The 14,346-nt window shown below is 54.2% G+C and overlaps 1 protein-coding gene across 11 annotated transcripts in view; it reads right to left on the bottom strand.

Moving 5' to 3' along the window:
- Nucleotides 1-11,663: 11,663 nt before the first annotated feature.
- The window catches only part of FCHO1 (FCH and mu domain containing endocytic adaptor 1), a 41,293-nt gene continuing 38,610 nt past the window's right edge, over nucleotides 11,664-14,346 (bottom strand). For all 11 annotated transcript variants that reach the window (XM_034944486.4, XM_034944485.3, XM_055104422.2 and 8 more), the window contains 3 exons: nucleotides 13,593-13,648; nucleotides 12,386-12,550; nucleotides 11,664-11,948 (listed from right to left, as the gene is read on the bottom strand). In XM_034944486.4, coding sequence (XP_034800377.2) covers nucleotides 11,926-11,948; nucleotides 12,386-12,550; nucleotides 13,593-13,648 — 244 coding nt within the window. In that variant the 3' untranslated portion in view covers nucleotides 11,664-11,925. The remainder of the gene's footprint in view (nucleotides 11,949-12,385; nucleotides 12,551-13,592; nucleotides 13,649-14,346) is intronic.

Here is a 14,346-nt window from a genome sequence, read left to right as displayed (position 1 = left end):
TACAAGTGTGCGCCACCACACCCAGCTAATTTTTGTATATTTAGTAGAGACGGGGTTTCACCACGTTGGCCAGGCTGGTCTCAAACTCCTGACCTCAAGTGATCTGCCCGCCTCGGCCTCCCAAAGTTCTGGGATTACAGGAGTGAGCCACTGCGCCCAGTCTCAACCCTGTTCTTGTCACTGTCTGCAAGAGATGTGGGGCATGTGAAAGTCATCAAGGACCCTGCTGGCACCACCTGGGGCTAGATCTGCCCCCCTCACTCCCAGGACTATTTGGAGACCACAGGTGATGGGGAGTGGCACAGGGGGTGGGGGATGTCCTGACTGACACTGACTCAGAGGTCTCCATAGCATTAAGGTAATTCTCCCTGTGAAACTCCCACTTTCCAGATGAGGAAACTGAGGCCCAGATAGGGCTACTTCTGGATGGCTCTTCAGGGACTCCCAGGCCTGGATACCCCTAACCAGCCTGGTCACTGGCTCTCAGTCTCTGCCTTGCCTGCAGCTGGGAGGACTGGTCTGTGAGCTGATGCCTTTGAAGCAGCCATGGGGACCCCCGACAGCCGTTGAGGAAGGGCCTTCTGACCCAGCTACTGACCTTCCATGGGACCTGGGCCAAGTAGCTGGGGCCACCCAGACCTTAGCATCCTCCTCTGCAAAGCTGGGATGGTCAGCTGGGCTCGGTGGCTCACACCTGTAATCCCAGCACTTTGGGAGGCAGAGGCGGGCGAATCATGAGGTCAGGAGTTCGAGACCAGCCTGGCCAACATGGTGAAACCCCATTTCTACTAAAAATACAAAAAATTAGCTAGGTATAGTGGAGGGCGCCTGTAATCCCAGCTACTCAGGAGCCTGAGGCAGGAGAATCGCTTGAACCCAGGAGGCGGAGGTTGCAGTGAGCCGAGATTGTGCCACTGCACTCCAGCCCGGGTAAATGAGACTCCATCTCAAAAAAAAAAAAAAAAAAAAAAAAAGCTGGAATGGTGGCAGAACCACCAACTGACTATCAGCATTGTTGTGGCCGCTGTTTCTCCAATTCTCACCCATCCTAAATTGGGATTTGGATGGAGGTGTGGAACATTCTGAGGCCGCCAAAAGGCAAGGCAAGAGGTGGAGGGTGAGAGAAGCTTCTGGAAGAATCCTGTTTGACTACATACGGATTTGAGTCCTGGGAAAGGCTAGAGGGTCAAGTGGTAGCTCCAAGCAGTGGCCTTTTCTCCAAGTGGCACATATGTGAAGCACCAACAATGAAATTTTTTTTTCTTTTCTTGAGACAGGATCTTGCTCTGTCACCCAGGCTGGAGTGGTGCAGTGGCACGATCATAGCTCACTGCAGCCTCCAACTCCAGGGCTCAACTGATCCTCTTGCCTCAGCCTCCTGAGTAGCTGGGACCACAGGCATGCATCACCACCCCTGGCTAATTTCATTTTTGTAGAGATGGGTCTCGCTATGTTGCCCAGGCTGGTCTCCAACTCCTGGGCTCAAGTGATCCTCCCACCTCAGCCTCCCAAAGTGCAGGGATTACAGTTGTGAGCCACTGCACCCAGCCACAATTAGATTTTTTTTTTTTTTTTTTGAGACAGAGTCGCACTCTGTTGCCCAGACTGGAGTGTAGTGGTGCTATCTTGGCTCACTGCAACCTCTGCCTCCAGGGTTCAAGTGATTCTCCTGTCTCAGCCTCCAGAGAAGCTGGGATTACAGGTGTGCGTTACCATGCCCAGCTAATTTTTGTATTTTTAGTAGAGATGGGGTTTCACCACGTCACCTAGGCTGGTCTCAAACTCCTGACCTCAGGTGATCCGCCCGCCTCGGTCTCCCAAAGTGCTGGGAATACAGGTGTTAGCCACCACGCCCAGCCACAATGAGATTTAATAGCAGCTGCCACCACCCTTATCACCTGCAGAGTTGTGACTGCTCTGAGCAAGTGCTGAGCACCTAGCGTATGCCACATCTGGGTCTAGGTTCCGAGGACACAGCCAAGATGATGGAGAGAAACACTCGTGTGCCCAGGACGCTGATACACCACTAACAGGGGACAGAGAAGTGGCAAACAGGACAATTTTCCAGAGGAGTGCAACCTCTAGGGGTGAAGAAACTCCAGGGTGGAAGTTGGGGACGCTTACAGGAGAGGGTGTGAGCCCCTGGCCTGTGGAGGAACCCGAGGAGTCTCACTGAGCCTTCCAGAGGGGAGCCTAGGGTCCAGGTGGACGATCTGTGCAGAGAGGGCGCAACTCTGTCCAAGGTCACACAGCCGACTGAGGCCAGGGCGGGTTGGTGGGATTTGAACCCTGATCTGCCAGCCCCTGTGGGTGGTTCCTCACCAGTTCTTACCAGTTTGGGTTTCCCAGTAATGATAGGCTGGTCCCTTTTTACAAGGAGCAGGAGTTGCTTTTGCAAACAGAAGGGGAAGAAAAGAAGAAGAAATAGCCCAGTAAATCCTTTAAGTTCACAATGGCCGGACCCTGCTTTAGTGAAACCATGTGTACTAGTGAGTTCTCTGTCAATATATACTCAATATCTGCACCAGGGAGTGCCTGGGTATTGAAAAAGGGGTGGGGTTGGGCACGGTGACACATGCACTTTAGACCTTGGTGTCCCGGGTTTCTAGGTCCCGAGGCTGTGACATGGATGACTAATTGTATGTCATCCATGCCAGCCCTACCCCATTGCAGGAACTGCCTGGGGCACCTATGTGAGACTGGAAAGGGGCCCCTGCATAACACCAGCCCTGGCCCAGCGGAGTCTCAAAGGGCATCTTTGGGCTCACTCCATAGATGGGGAAACAGGCTGGGAAGCCAGGCCGTGCATCGCAGTTCAACCTCAGACCCTTCCCACAATCCAGGAGTGATGGGGGAACTGAGGTCTCCTGGGCCCCTCCTCTGGGGACTTCCTGGACCCCCACACCTTCAGGCTGGTCAGAGCTCTTCTCCAAGTCTTGTACTTAGAGCTCAGAAATATTCATGATATTATTTCTGTGTGCAAAGATACATGTTATAAATGAGAACATAATGAGCTGCATAATTAGGACTAGGATCAATATGCCAGGTCCTGTGTGCAGCCTGGCCACCGTCTGTCCATCTAAACTCTATATCTGTGCTGAGAAGTAGGGCTGCATTAGCTCCATTTTTATGGATAGGAAAATTGAGGCACAGAGAGGCCTAGAAATCCACCTAAGAAAGGTTGGGTGGGAGCCTAGTTCCTGTCTTTAACTCCCAGCTGATGAGATTTCCTTTAGTTTGCCACGTTGGTAGTGACCTCACCATCATGAGGAGCAATCAAGGCAAGCCAGATTCCCACCAGGAAGAGGGTCCACAATAGGCATCCTCCCTGGCTCATGGGGTTGGGGGAGTGAGCAAATTCCTGCTTGCTCTGGGCCTCAGAGGCTGGTGGCAGGAGGAAATGTCACTCAGTGAGCCCTTACTTGCTCCTCCTGGGCTGACCTGGCTTGTCTGGATTCCTGAACTCTGGCCTGGAACAGAGAAGCACCAAGGCCCCCTTTTGGTTCTCCCACACCCAGAGCACCTGCCAGGAACTGCCACACCCTAGGGGTGAGAGTGAGGGAGGGTGTCCAGGCTGGACTGAACAAACACCCAACTGCTCACCTAGGCCATGTGGGGGCCCAGCTGCCTGACCTGGGGGCCACACCTCTTCCTCCTGACACCAGCCCTGCCTGGTGTCACCTTGAGAACAGGCCAGTGGGAGGAAGTGATGGCCCCCAGGGCTGGCCCCAGACCTAGACAGCCAGGTGGCTTCCCCTGGGCCCTGAATCCCAGATCTGGACTGCAGGAGTCCCTGGCCCAAGTTGAGGGGGGACCTCAGTTTCCTCTTGAGAAGTGTCCATTTAAAAAAATCAGAGCTGGGCATGGTGGCTCATGCCTGAAATCCCAGCACTTTCGGATGCCAAGGCAGGAGGATTGCTTGGGCCCAGGAGTTTGAGACCAGCCTGGACAACATAGTGAGACCCCGTCTCCACACACACAAAAATTTTAAAATTAGCTGCCTGTAGTGTGCACCTGTAGTCCCAGCTACTCGGGAGGCTGAGGTGGGAGGATCACTTGAGCCCAGGAGGTTGAGGCTGCAGTGAGTACAGTGCATGGAGCCACTGTACTCCAGCCTGGGTGACAAAGTGAGACCCCCACCTCTACAAATAAAACAAACAAACAAAAAGTTTAAATCTGACCCAGAGGAAAAGATGGTCAGGATTCTTGGAACAGGAATGAATCTGAACAGTGGCTACAGACATAATTAATATAATTATGATGACAGCTGACTGTCCCTGGGCACCCACTGAGTGGCCACAGCTCTGATCCACTCAACTCATCCTCGCCAAGGTCCCATGCCATGAGACCCCCCCTTAACACACAGGGAAACTGAGGCTTAGAGACCTAACGCCAGTCACGCAAGGGCCCCCAGTGGCCAGCAGTACACCTCATCACAAAAATTTCCTTTGACTAAAGGCTTCGGGCATCCTCATCCCAGCTGGTTCATTGTTCCACCTCACGGAGGGGAAACTGAGGCCGGTTCAGAGACCAACAGCAATGTGTCCATGCCACGCAGCCAGGGCCCCTGGAATGCCGCCCAGCCACCTGGCAGGGCCTGCAGCACCAGAACCGCAGGGAGAGACTGGGGGTCACCTGCAGTTCCCAAACCCAACCGGGGACCTCAGCGCTGGCTTGCCCAGATACTCCCAACCAAGGGGCCAATAATCTCAACAACACAGGTAACAGTAACAGCCAAGGCTGACTAAGCGGCATCCGCCTCGGGGGTCTGATCCCGCCCAATCTGGGAGGGGCGCCGGGGTCCCGGGTCGCCAGCTGTGGGGGAGGCTTCCTCCCCGACCCAGGTCCGAGCTGGCCTTGGGAACGCCAGAGACAATTACGGATGGGTGAGGGCAACCGGGTTCTCGAGACTCGGGGCTCCCGAATGTTCCCACATCTGCAGGGTATGCGCGGTGGAGACCGGCAGGGGCTTCTCCAGAGCCCCAACTTCCTCACCCCCAAACCCCCACCACTGGGGTCCGCCAGATCCTCCGGGGGCTGCCGACACTCACCCCCAGACGACAGTCCCGCCTCTGCCCCTCTACCTGCTCCTCTCCGCTCGCGAGCCGAAGAAAGAGTTTTTACCTGAGCCAGAGCTCCCGCCCCTCTCCCGCTTCCTCCCTCCCACCCGGCCTCACGCCTTCCTGCCTCCCTCCGCCTTGGCCGCTTGCCAGTCCCCCTCTTCCCAGCTCGGCTGAGTTTCCTGGTGGCCCAGACGAAGTTCTCTGCCGGCTCCTCCCTCCCCGGCCATGCCTCTTCCCCTCTCTGGTCCCGGCTGCCACCTCTGCCATCCCGCTCTTGCCACCCTCGCCCCTCTCGGGGCTCACGACCCCACCCTGGGTCTGGCCCGCTGCTAGGGAATGAGCTCCCCGTGGCTGGAGATGAACAAGCAGCGCCTTGCGGGTTCCTGGCACAGAGCCCGGTCAGCGTTGGCCCACGTGTGTTCCGTGAAGAAATGATTGGATAAGGCCATGGCGATAAGGAGGGAGGGAGACAGGTTAAACCTTGCGGCACCTCTGCTCTCTGCGGGGAGTTCAAAGATTCCTGAAGCTGGGGTCGGCGCAGTGGCTCACACCTGTACTTCCAGAGGCCGAGGGGGGCGGATCGCTGGAACCCAGGAGTTTGAGACCAGCCTGGGCAACATAGTGAGATTCCATCTCTATATTTAAAATAATTCCAGGACCCGAAAACCTACGATGTGCCCCCAGACATCCAGATGCCACCTGCTGGCATTTGGAAGGGTTCTGGAAGTCAACAATCAGACAGATTTGTAGTCTTTTCTTTTTCTTTTTTTCTTGTTTTGAGAGACAGGATCTCGCTTTGTCACCCAGGCTAGAGTACAGTGGTGTGATCTCGGCTCGCTACAATGTCGACCTCCCCAGTTCAAGCAATCCTCCCACCTCAGCCTCCCGAGTAGCTGGGACTACAGGCACCTGCCAGCATGCCTGGCTAATTTTTGTCATTTTTCTAGATATGGGGTTTTGATATGTTGCCCAGGTTGGTCTTAACTGTGGGCCTCAAGTGACCTGCCTGCCTCAGATCCCCAAGGTGCTGGATTATAGATGTGAGCCACTGCACCTGGCCTCAGATTTGTAGATTTTTAGGGTTGGGGTTGGCTAGGATTCGAACCCTGCCCCGTGCTGCCTCTGAATCTCTAGGAGATTCTAGCCTGGACCCAGCGTTGGGAGCTCTGGGGTTGGGGAAGTCCAGGTGTGTGAGCTGGGCTATGGTTTCAGGAAACCCCTCCTTCCTCCTTCATCCCTGTTTCTTCCCGAGGAGGAAGTCGAGGTGTATACGTGGCCTGGCTGTGCCTCAGTTTCCTCACCTGTAAAATGTAAGAAATAGCTCCTGGGTCCTCTGGATGGGAGAGGTCTGGGGAGTGAACCCTCAGAGCAAATGCATGATTAAAACTATATGGAGGGCAATTACCGGAAATGTCATAGTGTCAAATGTGGCACTACTGGCCTCGGTTCCGGATGCACACACTTTCTTACTGTGGTACATCCTTGGACTTTGATTCAGAGTCTATGCTCACCCTGTTGGGTCCCTGGGTTCACCAAGTCATGGCCCCAGGAAGGGATTTGTCGGCCGGGAAGGAGCCGGAACCAAAAGTCCCATCCTGGGCGGGCGGGGTGGCTCACCCCTATAATCTCAGCATTTTGGAAGGCCGAGGTGTGCAGATCATGCCGGTAATCCCAGCACCTTCCAAAGGCCAAAGTGAGGGGATCACCTGAGGTCAGGACTTTGCGACCAGCCTGGCCAACATGACGAAACCCCGTCTCCACTAAAACGTACAAAAATTAGCTAGGCATACTGGCGGGTGCCTGTAATCCCACCTACTCGGGAGGCTGAGGCAGGAGAATCACTCGAACCCAGGAGGTGGAGGTTGCAGTGAGCAGAGATCATGCCACTGCACTCCAGTCTGGGAGATAGAGTGAGACTCCATCTCAAAAAAAAAACAAAAAACAAAAAAATTAGCCAGGTGTGGTGGCGGGCGCCTGTAATCCCAGCTACTCAGGAGGCTGAGGCAGGAGAATCGCTTGAACCTGGGAGGCACAGGTTGCAGTGAGCCAAGATCGCACCACTGCACTCCAGCCTGGGCGACAGAGTGAGACTCCATCTCAAAAAAAAAAAAAAAAAAAAAAAGTACCATCCTGTGACAGGGTCCCCGCCCATCCCCTCCTCCACCAGGTACTGGCCCTCCAGAATTCAGGCTGCTGGGAGGATGTGAGCTCTAGCCCTGCCCCACTCACCCAGGGAAACTGAACCCTCCCACCCTTTTCCCATGTGTAAGACATACAGACACCCTGAGCCCCCAGTCCTTTTAAACCGGGTGCTTCCGGGATTCACTGGACGCAATAGAGTGAATTCTGGTGCTGGAGGGCCCGGGTTGAAATCCAGACTAGAATGACCCTATGATCCTGCCATTGCCCTCGTAGGTATCTACCCAAAGGAGTTGAAAACAGGTGTTGAGACAAATGCTTGCATAGGGAAGTTCATAGCAGCATGATTCACAGTGTTCTTTTCAGCTGCTTGGGTGGTGATAACCCACCCAAGTGTCCAATGGATGAATGAATAAACAACATGTGGTCCGTCAGTGGAGTCTTGAGTCTTTTTTTTTTTTTTTTTTTTTTGAGACAGAGTCTCGCTCTGTCGCCCAGGCTGGAGTGCAGTGGCAGGATCTTGGCTCACTGCAACCTCCACCTCCCAGGTTCAAGCAACTCTCTTGTCTCAGCCTCCCGAGTAGCTGGGATTATAGGCACCTGCCACCACGCCCGGCTACTTTTTGTATTTTCAGTAGAGACGGGGGTTTCGCCATGTTGCCCAGGTTGGTCTTGAACCCCTGACCTCAAGCAATCCACCCGCCTCAGCCTCCCAAAGTGCTGGGGTTACAGGTGTGAGCCACTGTGCCCTGCCTGGAGTCTTTTTCAGCCATCAGAGACTGAAGTCCTGGCCAGTAGCTCACGCCTGTAATCCCAGCACTTTGGGAGGCTGAGGCAGTCAGATCACTTGAGGTCAAGAGTTCGAGACCAGCCTGGCCAACATGGCAAAATCCCTCTCTATTAAAAATACAAAAATTAGTTGGGCATGGTGGCGCATGCTTGTAATCCCAGCTACTCGGGGAGCTGAGGCAGGAGAACTGCTCAAATCCAGGAGGCAGAGGTTGCAGTGAGCTGAGATCATGTCACTGCACTCCAGCCTGGATGACAGAGCGAGACTCTGTCTCAAAAAAAAAAAAAAAAGAGAGAGAGATTGAAGTCCTGATAAAAGATTGAAGTCCTGATCCCTGCTACAACAGGGATGAAATAAAAAACACGATGCTGAGTGAAAGAAGCCAGACACAAAAGGCCACATGTCGTATGATTCCATTTATATGAAATGCCCAGAACAGGCAAATCCACAGAGACAGGAAGCTAATTAGTGGTTGCCAGGGGCTGTGGGAGGGGAAATGGGGCATGACTGCTGAAGGGGACGGGGTTTCCTTTCGGAGGGGATGAAAATGTGCACAAATTAGGTAAAGGGTGTGCTTGCACAATATTATGAATATACTGAAACTCACTGAATTGTTCATTTTAAAGTGGTTCATTTTTTGTTTTGTGAATTTCAGCTCAAAAGAAAATCCAATTAGGCCACTTATCAGCTGGGGGTGGCCTCTGACACGTGGCCCAGTTGATGGTGCTGTGCCAATGGATCACTCTGTACCACAGCTGAGGTTTTAAGGCCACCCGGGTGGAAGAGACCAGGGCATGTAAACTGCATAATGGCATCACGCCTGCCCAGGGTTGGCAGGTTTAACAGGTTCCGCGCCCTCTCTCTTGGAATTCACTCTTCTGAGATAGGTCACGTCACACCTGCTCTGGAAGGCTGGGCAGTTAGGAGGCCACACCTGGGAAAAGTGCCTTCTGCGCTTTTTTGTTTGCTTGTGTTTTGTTGTTGTTTTTGTTTGTTTAAGACGGAGTCTTGCTCTGTCACCAAGGCTGGAGTGCAGTGGTGCCATCTTGGCTCACTGAAACCTCTGCCTGCCGGGTTCAAGCAATTCTCTTGCCTCAGCCTCCCGAGTAGCTGAGATTACAGGCACCTGCCACCACGCCCAGCTAATTTTTGTTTTCTTAGTAGGGATGGGGTTTCACCATGTTGGCCAGGCTAGTCTCGAACTCCTGGCCTCAAGTGATCCACCGGCCTGGGCCTCCCAAAGTGCTGGGATTACAGGCGTGAGCCAATGCGCCCAGCCCTGTTTGGTTTCTTTTTTGAGATGGAGTCTCTGTCTCCCAGGCTGGAGTGCAGTGGCATGTTCTCAGCTCACTGCAACCTCCTCATCCTGGGCTCCAGAGATTCTCCTGCCTCAACCTCCCGAATAGCTGGGATTACAGGCGCCCACCACCACGCCTGGCTTATTTTTGTATTTTTAGTAGAGATGGGGTTTTATCATGTTGGCCAGGCTGGTCTCGAATTCCTGACCTCAAGTGATCCACCTGCCTTGGCCTCCCAGAGTGCTGGAATTACAGGCATGAGTCACCATGCCCAGATGCCTTCTTCATTTTAAAAGGTGCCCAGCCTCATTTGTGTCCCCAGGAAGGCAAATAAAAGCTACTAGGAGGTGCCATGTACCCGCCACTTATCAGACAGGGAAGAACCCATGCCTAGATTAGGCTACATTATGAGGAGGTGGTGGCAAACAGATTTTGATTTTGTCACCTCTATAAAGCTCAGCTCTGACACCCAGGGCCCCATGGATGTCTGACACCCAGTGGCCCCATGGATGCCACTACTCTCTGACACCCAGGGCCCCACTGGGCAGGTGTGGTCTCTGAATTTACAGCCTAGGTGCTAAGACCTGCAAGGGAGAAGACATGAAGGGCTGGGAAGTCCCTGGGCTGTTTGTAGCCAGACAGGGCAGGTGCTGCAGCCACCTCTGCCCCTATTTGATGCCCCAACTCCTATAATCATCCTTCCTTCCTACAGCTGACGTTTTTGTTGTTTTTGTTTTGTTTTGTTTTGATACAGGGTCTCACTCTGTCACCCAGACTGGAGTGCAGTGGTACAATCTGGGCTCATCACAACCTCGGCCTCCCAGGCTCAAGCGAGTCTCCTGCCTCAGCCTCCCAAGTAGCAGGGATTACACGTGCACACCACTACCGCCTGGCTAATTTTTGTATTTTTAGTGGAGACGGGGTTTCACCATGTTGGCCAGGCTGGTCTTGAACTCCTGACCTCAAATGATCCACCTGCCTCGGCCTCCCAAAGTGCTGGGATTATAGGCATGAGCCACCCTACCCGGCCTATTTAAGAGACAGTATCTCACTCTGTGGCTGCCCAGAGCCTTGGAGAGCACCAGTGTGATCTTAGCTCACTGTAGCCTCAACCTCCTGGGTTCAATTGATCCTCCTGCCTCAGCCTCCCAAGTAGCTGGGACCATAGGCGTGTGCCACCATGCTTGGTCAATTTTCCTATTTTTGTAGAAACAGGGGGTCTTGCTATGTTGCCCAGGCTGGTCTTGAACTCCTGCTCTCAAGTGATCCTCCTGCCTCGGCCTCCCAAAGTGTTGGGATTACAGGCGTGAGCCACGGTGCCCGACTCTCAGCCAATGTTAATTATGCACTTGCTTTGTGCCAAGAATGCTCCCTGAACCTCTCCCAACTACAGGATTCCTCCCATCTTACAGACAAGGAAACTGACACACAGCCAGAGGCACTCTCTCTTTGGAGGACAGGGTGGGATGATCAGAGACAGCGCACAGCAAGTCTCAGGCCAAATCCTGCCTCCTACTTCCTTCCTTTTGAGCTTCGTCCAGTCTGGGCTTGCTCCCTGGGGTCTGTACAGCCTCAAGGTCAGGAACACGGGCCCTGGTTCCCTGAATGTCCATCGGGACCCAAGACTGTCCACTGGGCTCGGACCTGCTCCCCACTGCAGTCTGCTGTTACTGCTTCTGTCCTGCCCTCCCCAGTGGGCCACTCTTGCACACCTGCACCAAGGTCCACCCTCCTCCTGGGGCTCCCAAAGCTGCCTGGTACTACTGGGGGTTTTGCCCTGTAGTTGGCACTCTTCTAAGTATGTGACCTCCCACAGATATCCAGTGAGGTGAGTTGCAGATGAGCTAACTGAGGCTCATGTCCCGTGCTCAAAGTCACACAGCCAGTAGCGGCCAAGCAGGCTCCTCACTCAGGCTTCCTATCTCCACTTCCTGGGTTCCAAGAACTTTGTCCTGCTCATAGCTCTCTCTCTGCTACATGGTATACAGTAGATACTCAATTAATATTTGTAGGTTGACTAATTGCTTCCTCATTGAACTGACAACCTTCCATCACTTTGCTTGGGATGCCCATTCCTATCTTGCAAACTCCTACTCATACCTCAAAACCTCATTTATAATGCCCCCTCCTTAGAAAGTCTTCCTGACTGCTTGGGAAGACTCCTGACACCCCTTTCTGGGCTTCTGTAGTCCTCCTCCCTCCCTATAGCCCACCTCTGAGCCCATGGGGCTGGGGTGTCTGTGTCGTTCTTTCTCTCCCAGAATGGCCCTGTACAGGTTGAGCGCAGTGCAGGGAGGGAGGTGCATTAGGTCTCTCGTATCCATCCACCTTCTCTTCCTCCCCTCTCTGGCAACGCAAAGGATACTTCCTGGAGCAGGAAAAGGTTTCCTTTTTTATTTTATTAGAAAATAAAGTGTTTATTCAAAGAACGTTAAAAGGCCAGGACCTGTGTGGGGTTGGCATGAGGCGGAGGAGCGAATCTCGGGCTCAGCCAGGCTGGGCATGGGGCTCCTCTCCGTGGAGTATGGGCCTCAGGGAGGCTGGGGTGGGAGGCCCCAGGGTCCGGCAGGAGGGCAGGGAGTGGTCAGCCGGCACCAGGGCGCAGTGTAGAGCTGGGGCAGCAGCATTTGCGGGTTCAGCAGCTCACCAGGTACATCCCTGTGGGGGCGCAGCTGTGAGGGGGAGGGGTGGGGAGGAGGGGTACGGGAGGGGTTCCCCGGCTCTGACCCTGGGATGCTTCAATCATCCTTGTCCTCTTCAAAACACCCCCGTAACTCATAGTCCCTGTTGCCACTGGGCCCCAGGAGCCCCCTGTTGGGGGCAGGAGAACAGGGTGGGGCTGGAGGAGGGGGTGGCAGGGGGAACTTCGGGCTCCCTGGCTGGGGTCCTTTCAAGGACGTCCTCCAGGGGCCAGCCCCAGATACACAGGGCCCTGACTCCTTGCCCACCTGTGCCCCCCATCTGGGGTCTCCTGGCCCCAACACCCACCTATCCTTCCCAAGGATCCCCACACCCCAATCCCTCCCCACACCCTGGGGCTTGCCCCCATAAGGTCCCGGCTCCTGAGGTCACCCAGCAGCAGGGTTGGGGAGTACCTGTAGCAAACCTCCTCTTCACCAGCGACATGCGGTAACCGCTGCCCACCAGTTCCAAGTCCACGCCCGACAGAGTGGTCCCCTCGCTGGTGAACTGTGCAGCCACGGGGCTGGGTGTGCTGGGCCCTGAGAGCGGCTCCCAGCTGGCAGAGAGGCGGCCAGAACCTGGGGAGACCTGCAGTCAGCTGCGCCCTGGCACCAGCCCCCGTCCCAGCTGTGAACCAGGCTCATCTTTGGCCCACACCTGAAGCCCTCTGTTCTGTGGCCTTTATGTGCCCCATCAGACCTCCCTTTGATCCCCTGCATCTGTCTCTCCTGGCATCACTGGGCTTTGTGTGGCTGACAAGGGAGTCCTGCCTCAGGGCCTTTGCACCTGCTGTGTCTGGCCATCTGGCCCTGGGACGCCCTCTCCTTCAGCTTTTTTTTTTTTTTAGAGACAGGGTCTGGCTCTGTTGCCCAGGCTGGAGTATAGTGGTGCAATCATAGGTCACTGCAGCCTCCAACTCCTGGGCTCAAGTGATCCTCCCACCTGGGCCTCCCAAAGCACTGGGATTACAGACCTATGCCACTGTCCTTGGCCCTCCTCCAGCTTTTTTTTTTTTTTTTTTTTTTGAGACAGAGTCTCGCTCTGTCACCCTGGCTGGAGTGCAGTGGCACGATCTCAGCTCACTACAACCTTCACCTACTGGGTTCAAGCGATTCTCCTGCCTCAGCCTCCCAGGTAGCTGGGATCACAGGTGCGTGCCACCACACCCTGCTAATTTTTATATTTTTAGTAGAGACAGGGTTTCACCATGATGGCCAGGTTGGTCTTGAACTCCTGACCTCAAGTGATCTACCCACCTCGGCCTCCCAAAGTGCTGGGATTACAGGCGTGAGCCACCACACCTGGCCTTGTTTGTTTGTTTGTTTGTTTTTGAGTCAGAGTCTGGCTCTATTGCCCAGGCTAGAGTGCAGTGGTACGATCACGAGTCACTGCAGCCTCCAACTGCTGGACTCAAGTGATCCTGCAGCCTGGGCCTCCCAAAGCACTGGGATTACAGACCTATGCCACCCAGCCCGGCCCTCCTCCAGCTTTTTAAAGACTTCCTCAATGCCCATACTTGCCCGCCCTCAGTATGTCCCCAATTCTTCCCCAACATAAATAAGTGCCTCCCACCTGACCCCAGTCCCTCCCACCCAGCCCACATGCACAACCACAGCTCACCGCCTGCCTCGGACACATCTGGAAGCCTCCAAGTGAGCCGCTTCTCCTCCAGGTTCCTGGCAGAGAAAGAATCTTAATCAGGGCTTCCCCAGAGAGGATGCTGAGAGCCCAGGGTCCCGCCTCAGCTGCCTCCTGGCTGTGTGACCCCAACAAACCTTCCCCCCCACTTCACCTCAATTTCCCCATCTGTGAAATGAGGGTGAGATATGGAACAGCCGTGGAGCCACACAGCCTTGCAACACTTGTGTGTGTGTGTGTGTGTGTGTGTGTTTGTTTTGTGTTTTTTTGTGTTTTTTTTTTGAGATGGTGTCTCCCTCTGTCGCCCAGGCTGGTGTGCATTGGTGCGATCTCTGCTCACTGCAGCCTATGCCTCCTGGGTTCAAGCGATTCTCCTCCCTCAGCCTCCTGAGTAGCTGGGATTACAGGCACCCGCCACCATTCCTGGCTAATTTTTGTAATTTAGTAGAGACGGGGTTTCACCATATTGGCCAGGCTGGTCTCGAACTGCTGACCTCAGGTGATCCACCTGCCTTGGCCTTCCAAAGTGTTGGGATTACAGACATAAACCACCATGCCCGGCTTCCTTGCAGCACTTTTAGATGACGCATTCTGTCCTATAAGTCTGGCTTCTTCACAACTGATTTTTTTTTTTTTTTAATTTTTGTTTTTTAAGAGACAGTTGTCACCCAGGGTAACTCCCTGAAGCCTCAACTCCTGGGCTCAAGTGATCCTTCTGTCTCAGCCTCCCGAGTAG

Source organism: Pan paniscus, chromosome 20, assembly GCF_029289425.2.
Source record: "Pan paniscus chromosome 20, NHGRI_mPanPan1-v2.0_pri, whole genome shotgun sequence".
Classification (NCBI taxonomy): domain Eukaryota; kingdom Metazoa; phylum Chordata; class Mammalia; order Primates; family Hominidae; genus Pan; species Pan paniscus.
This window is presented reverse-complemented; position numbering and strand designations above follow the sequence as displayed.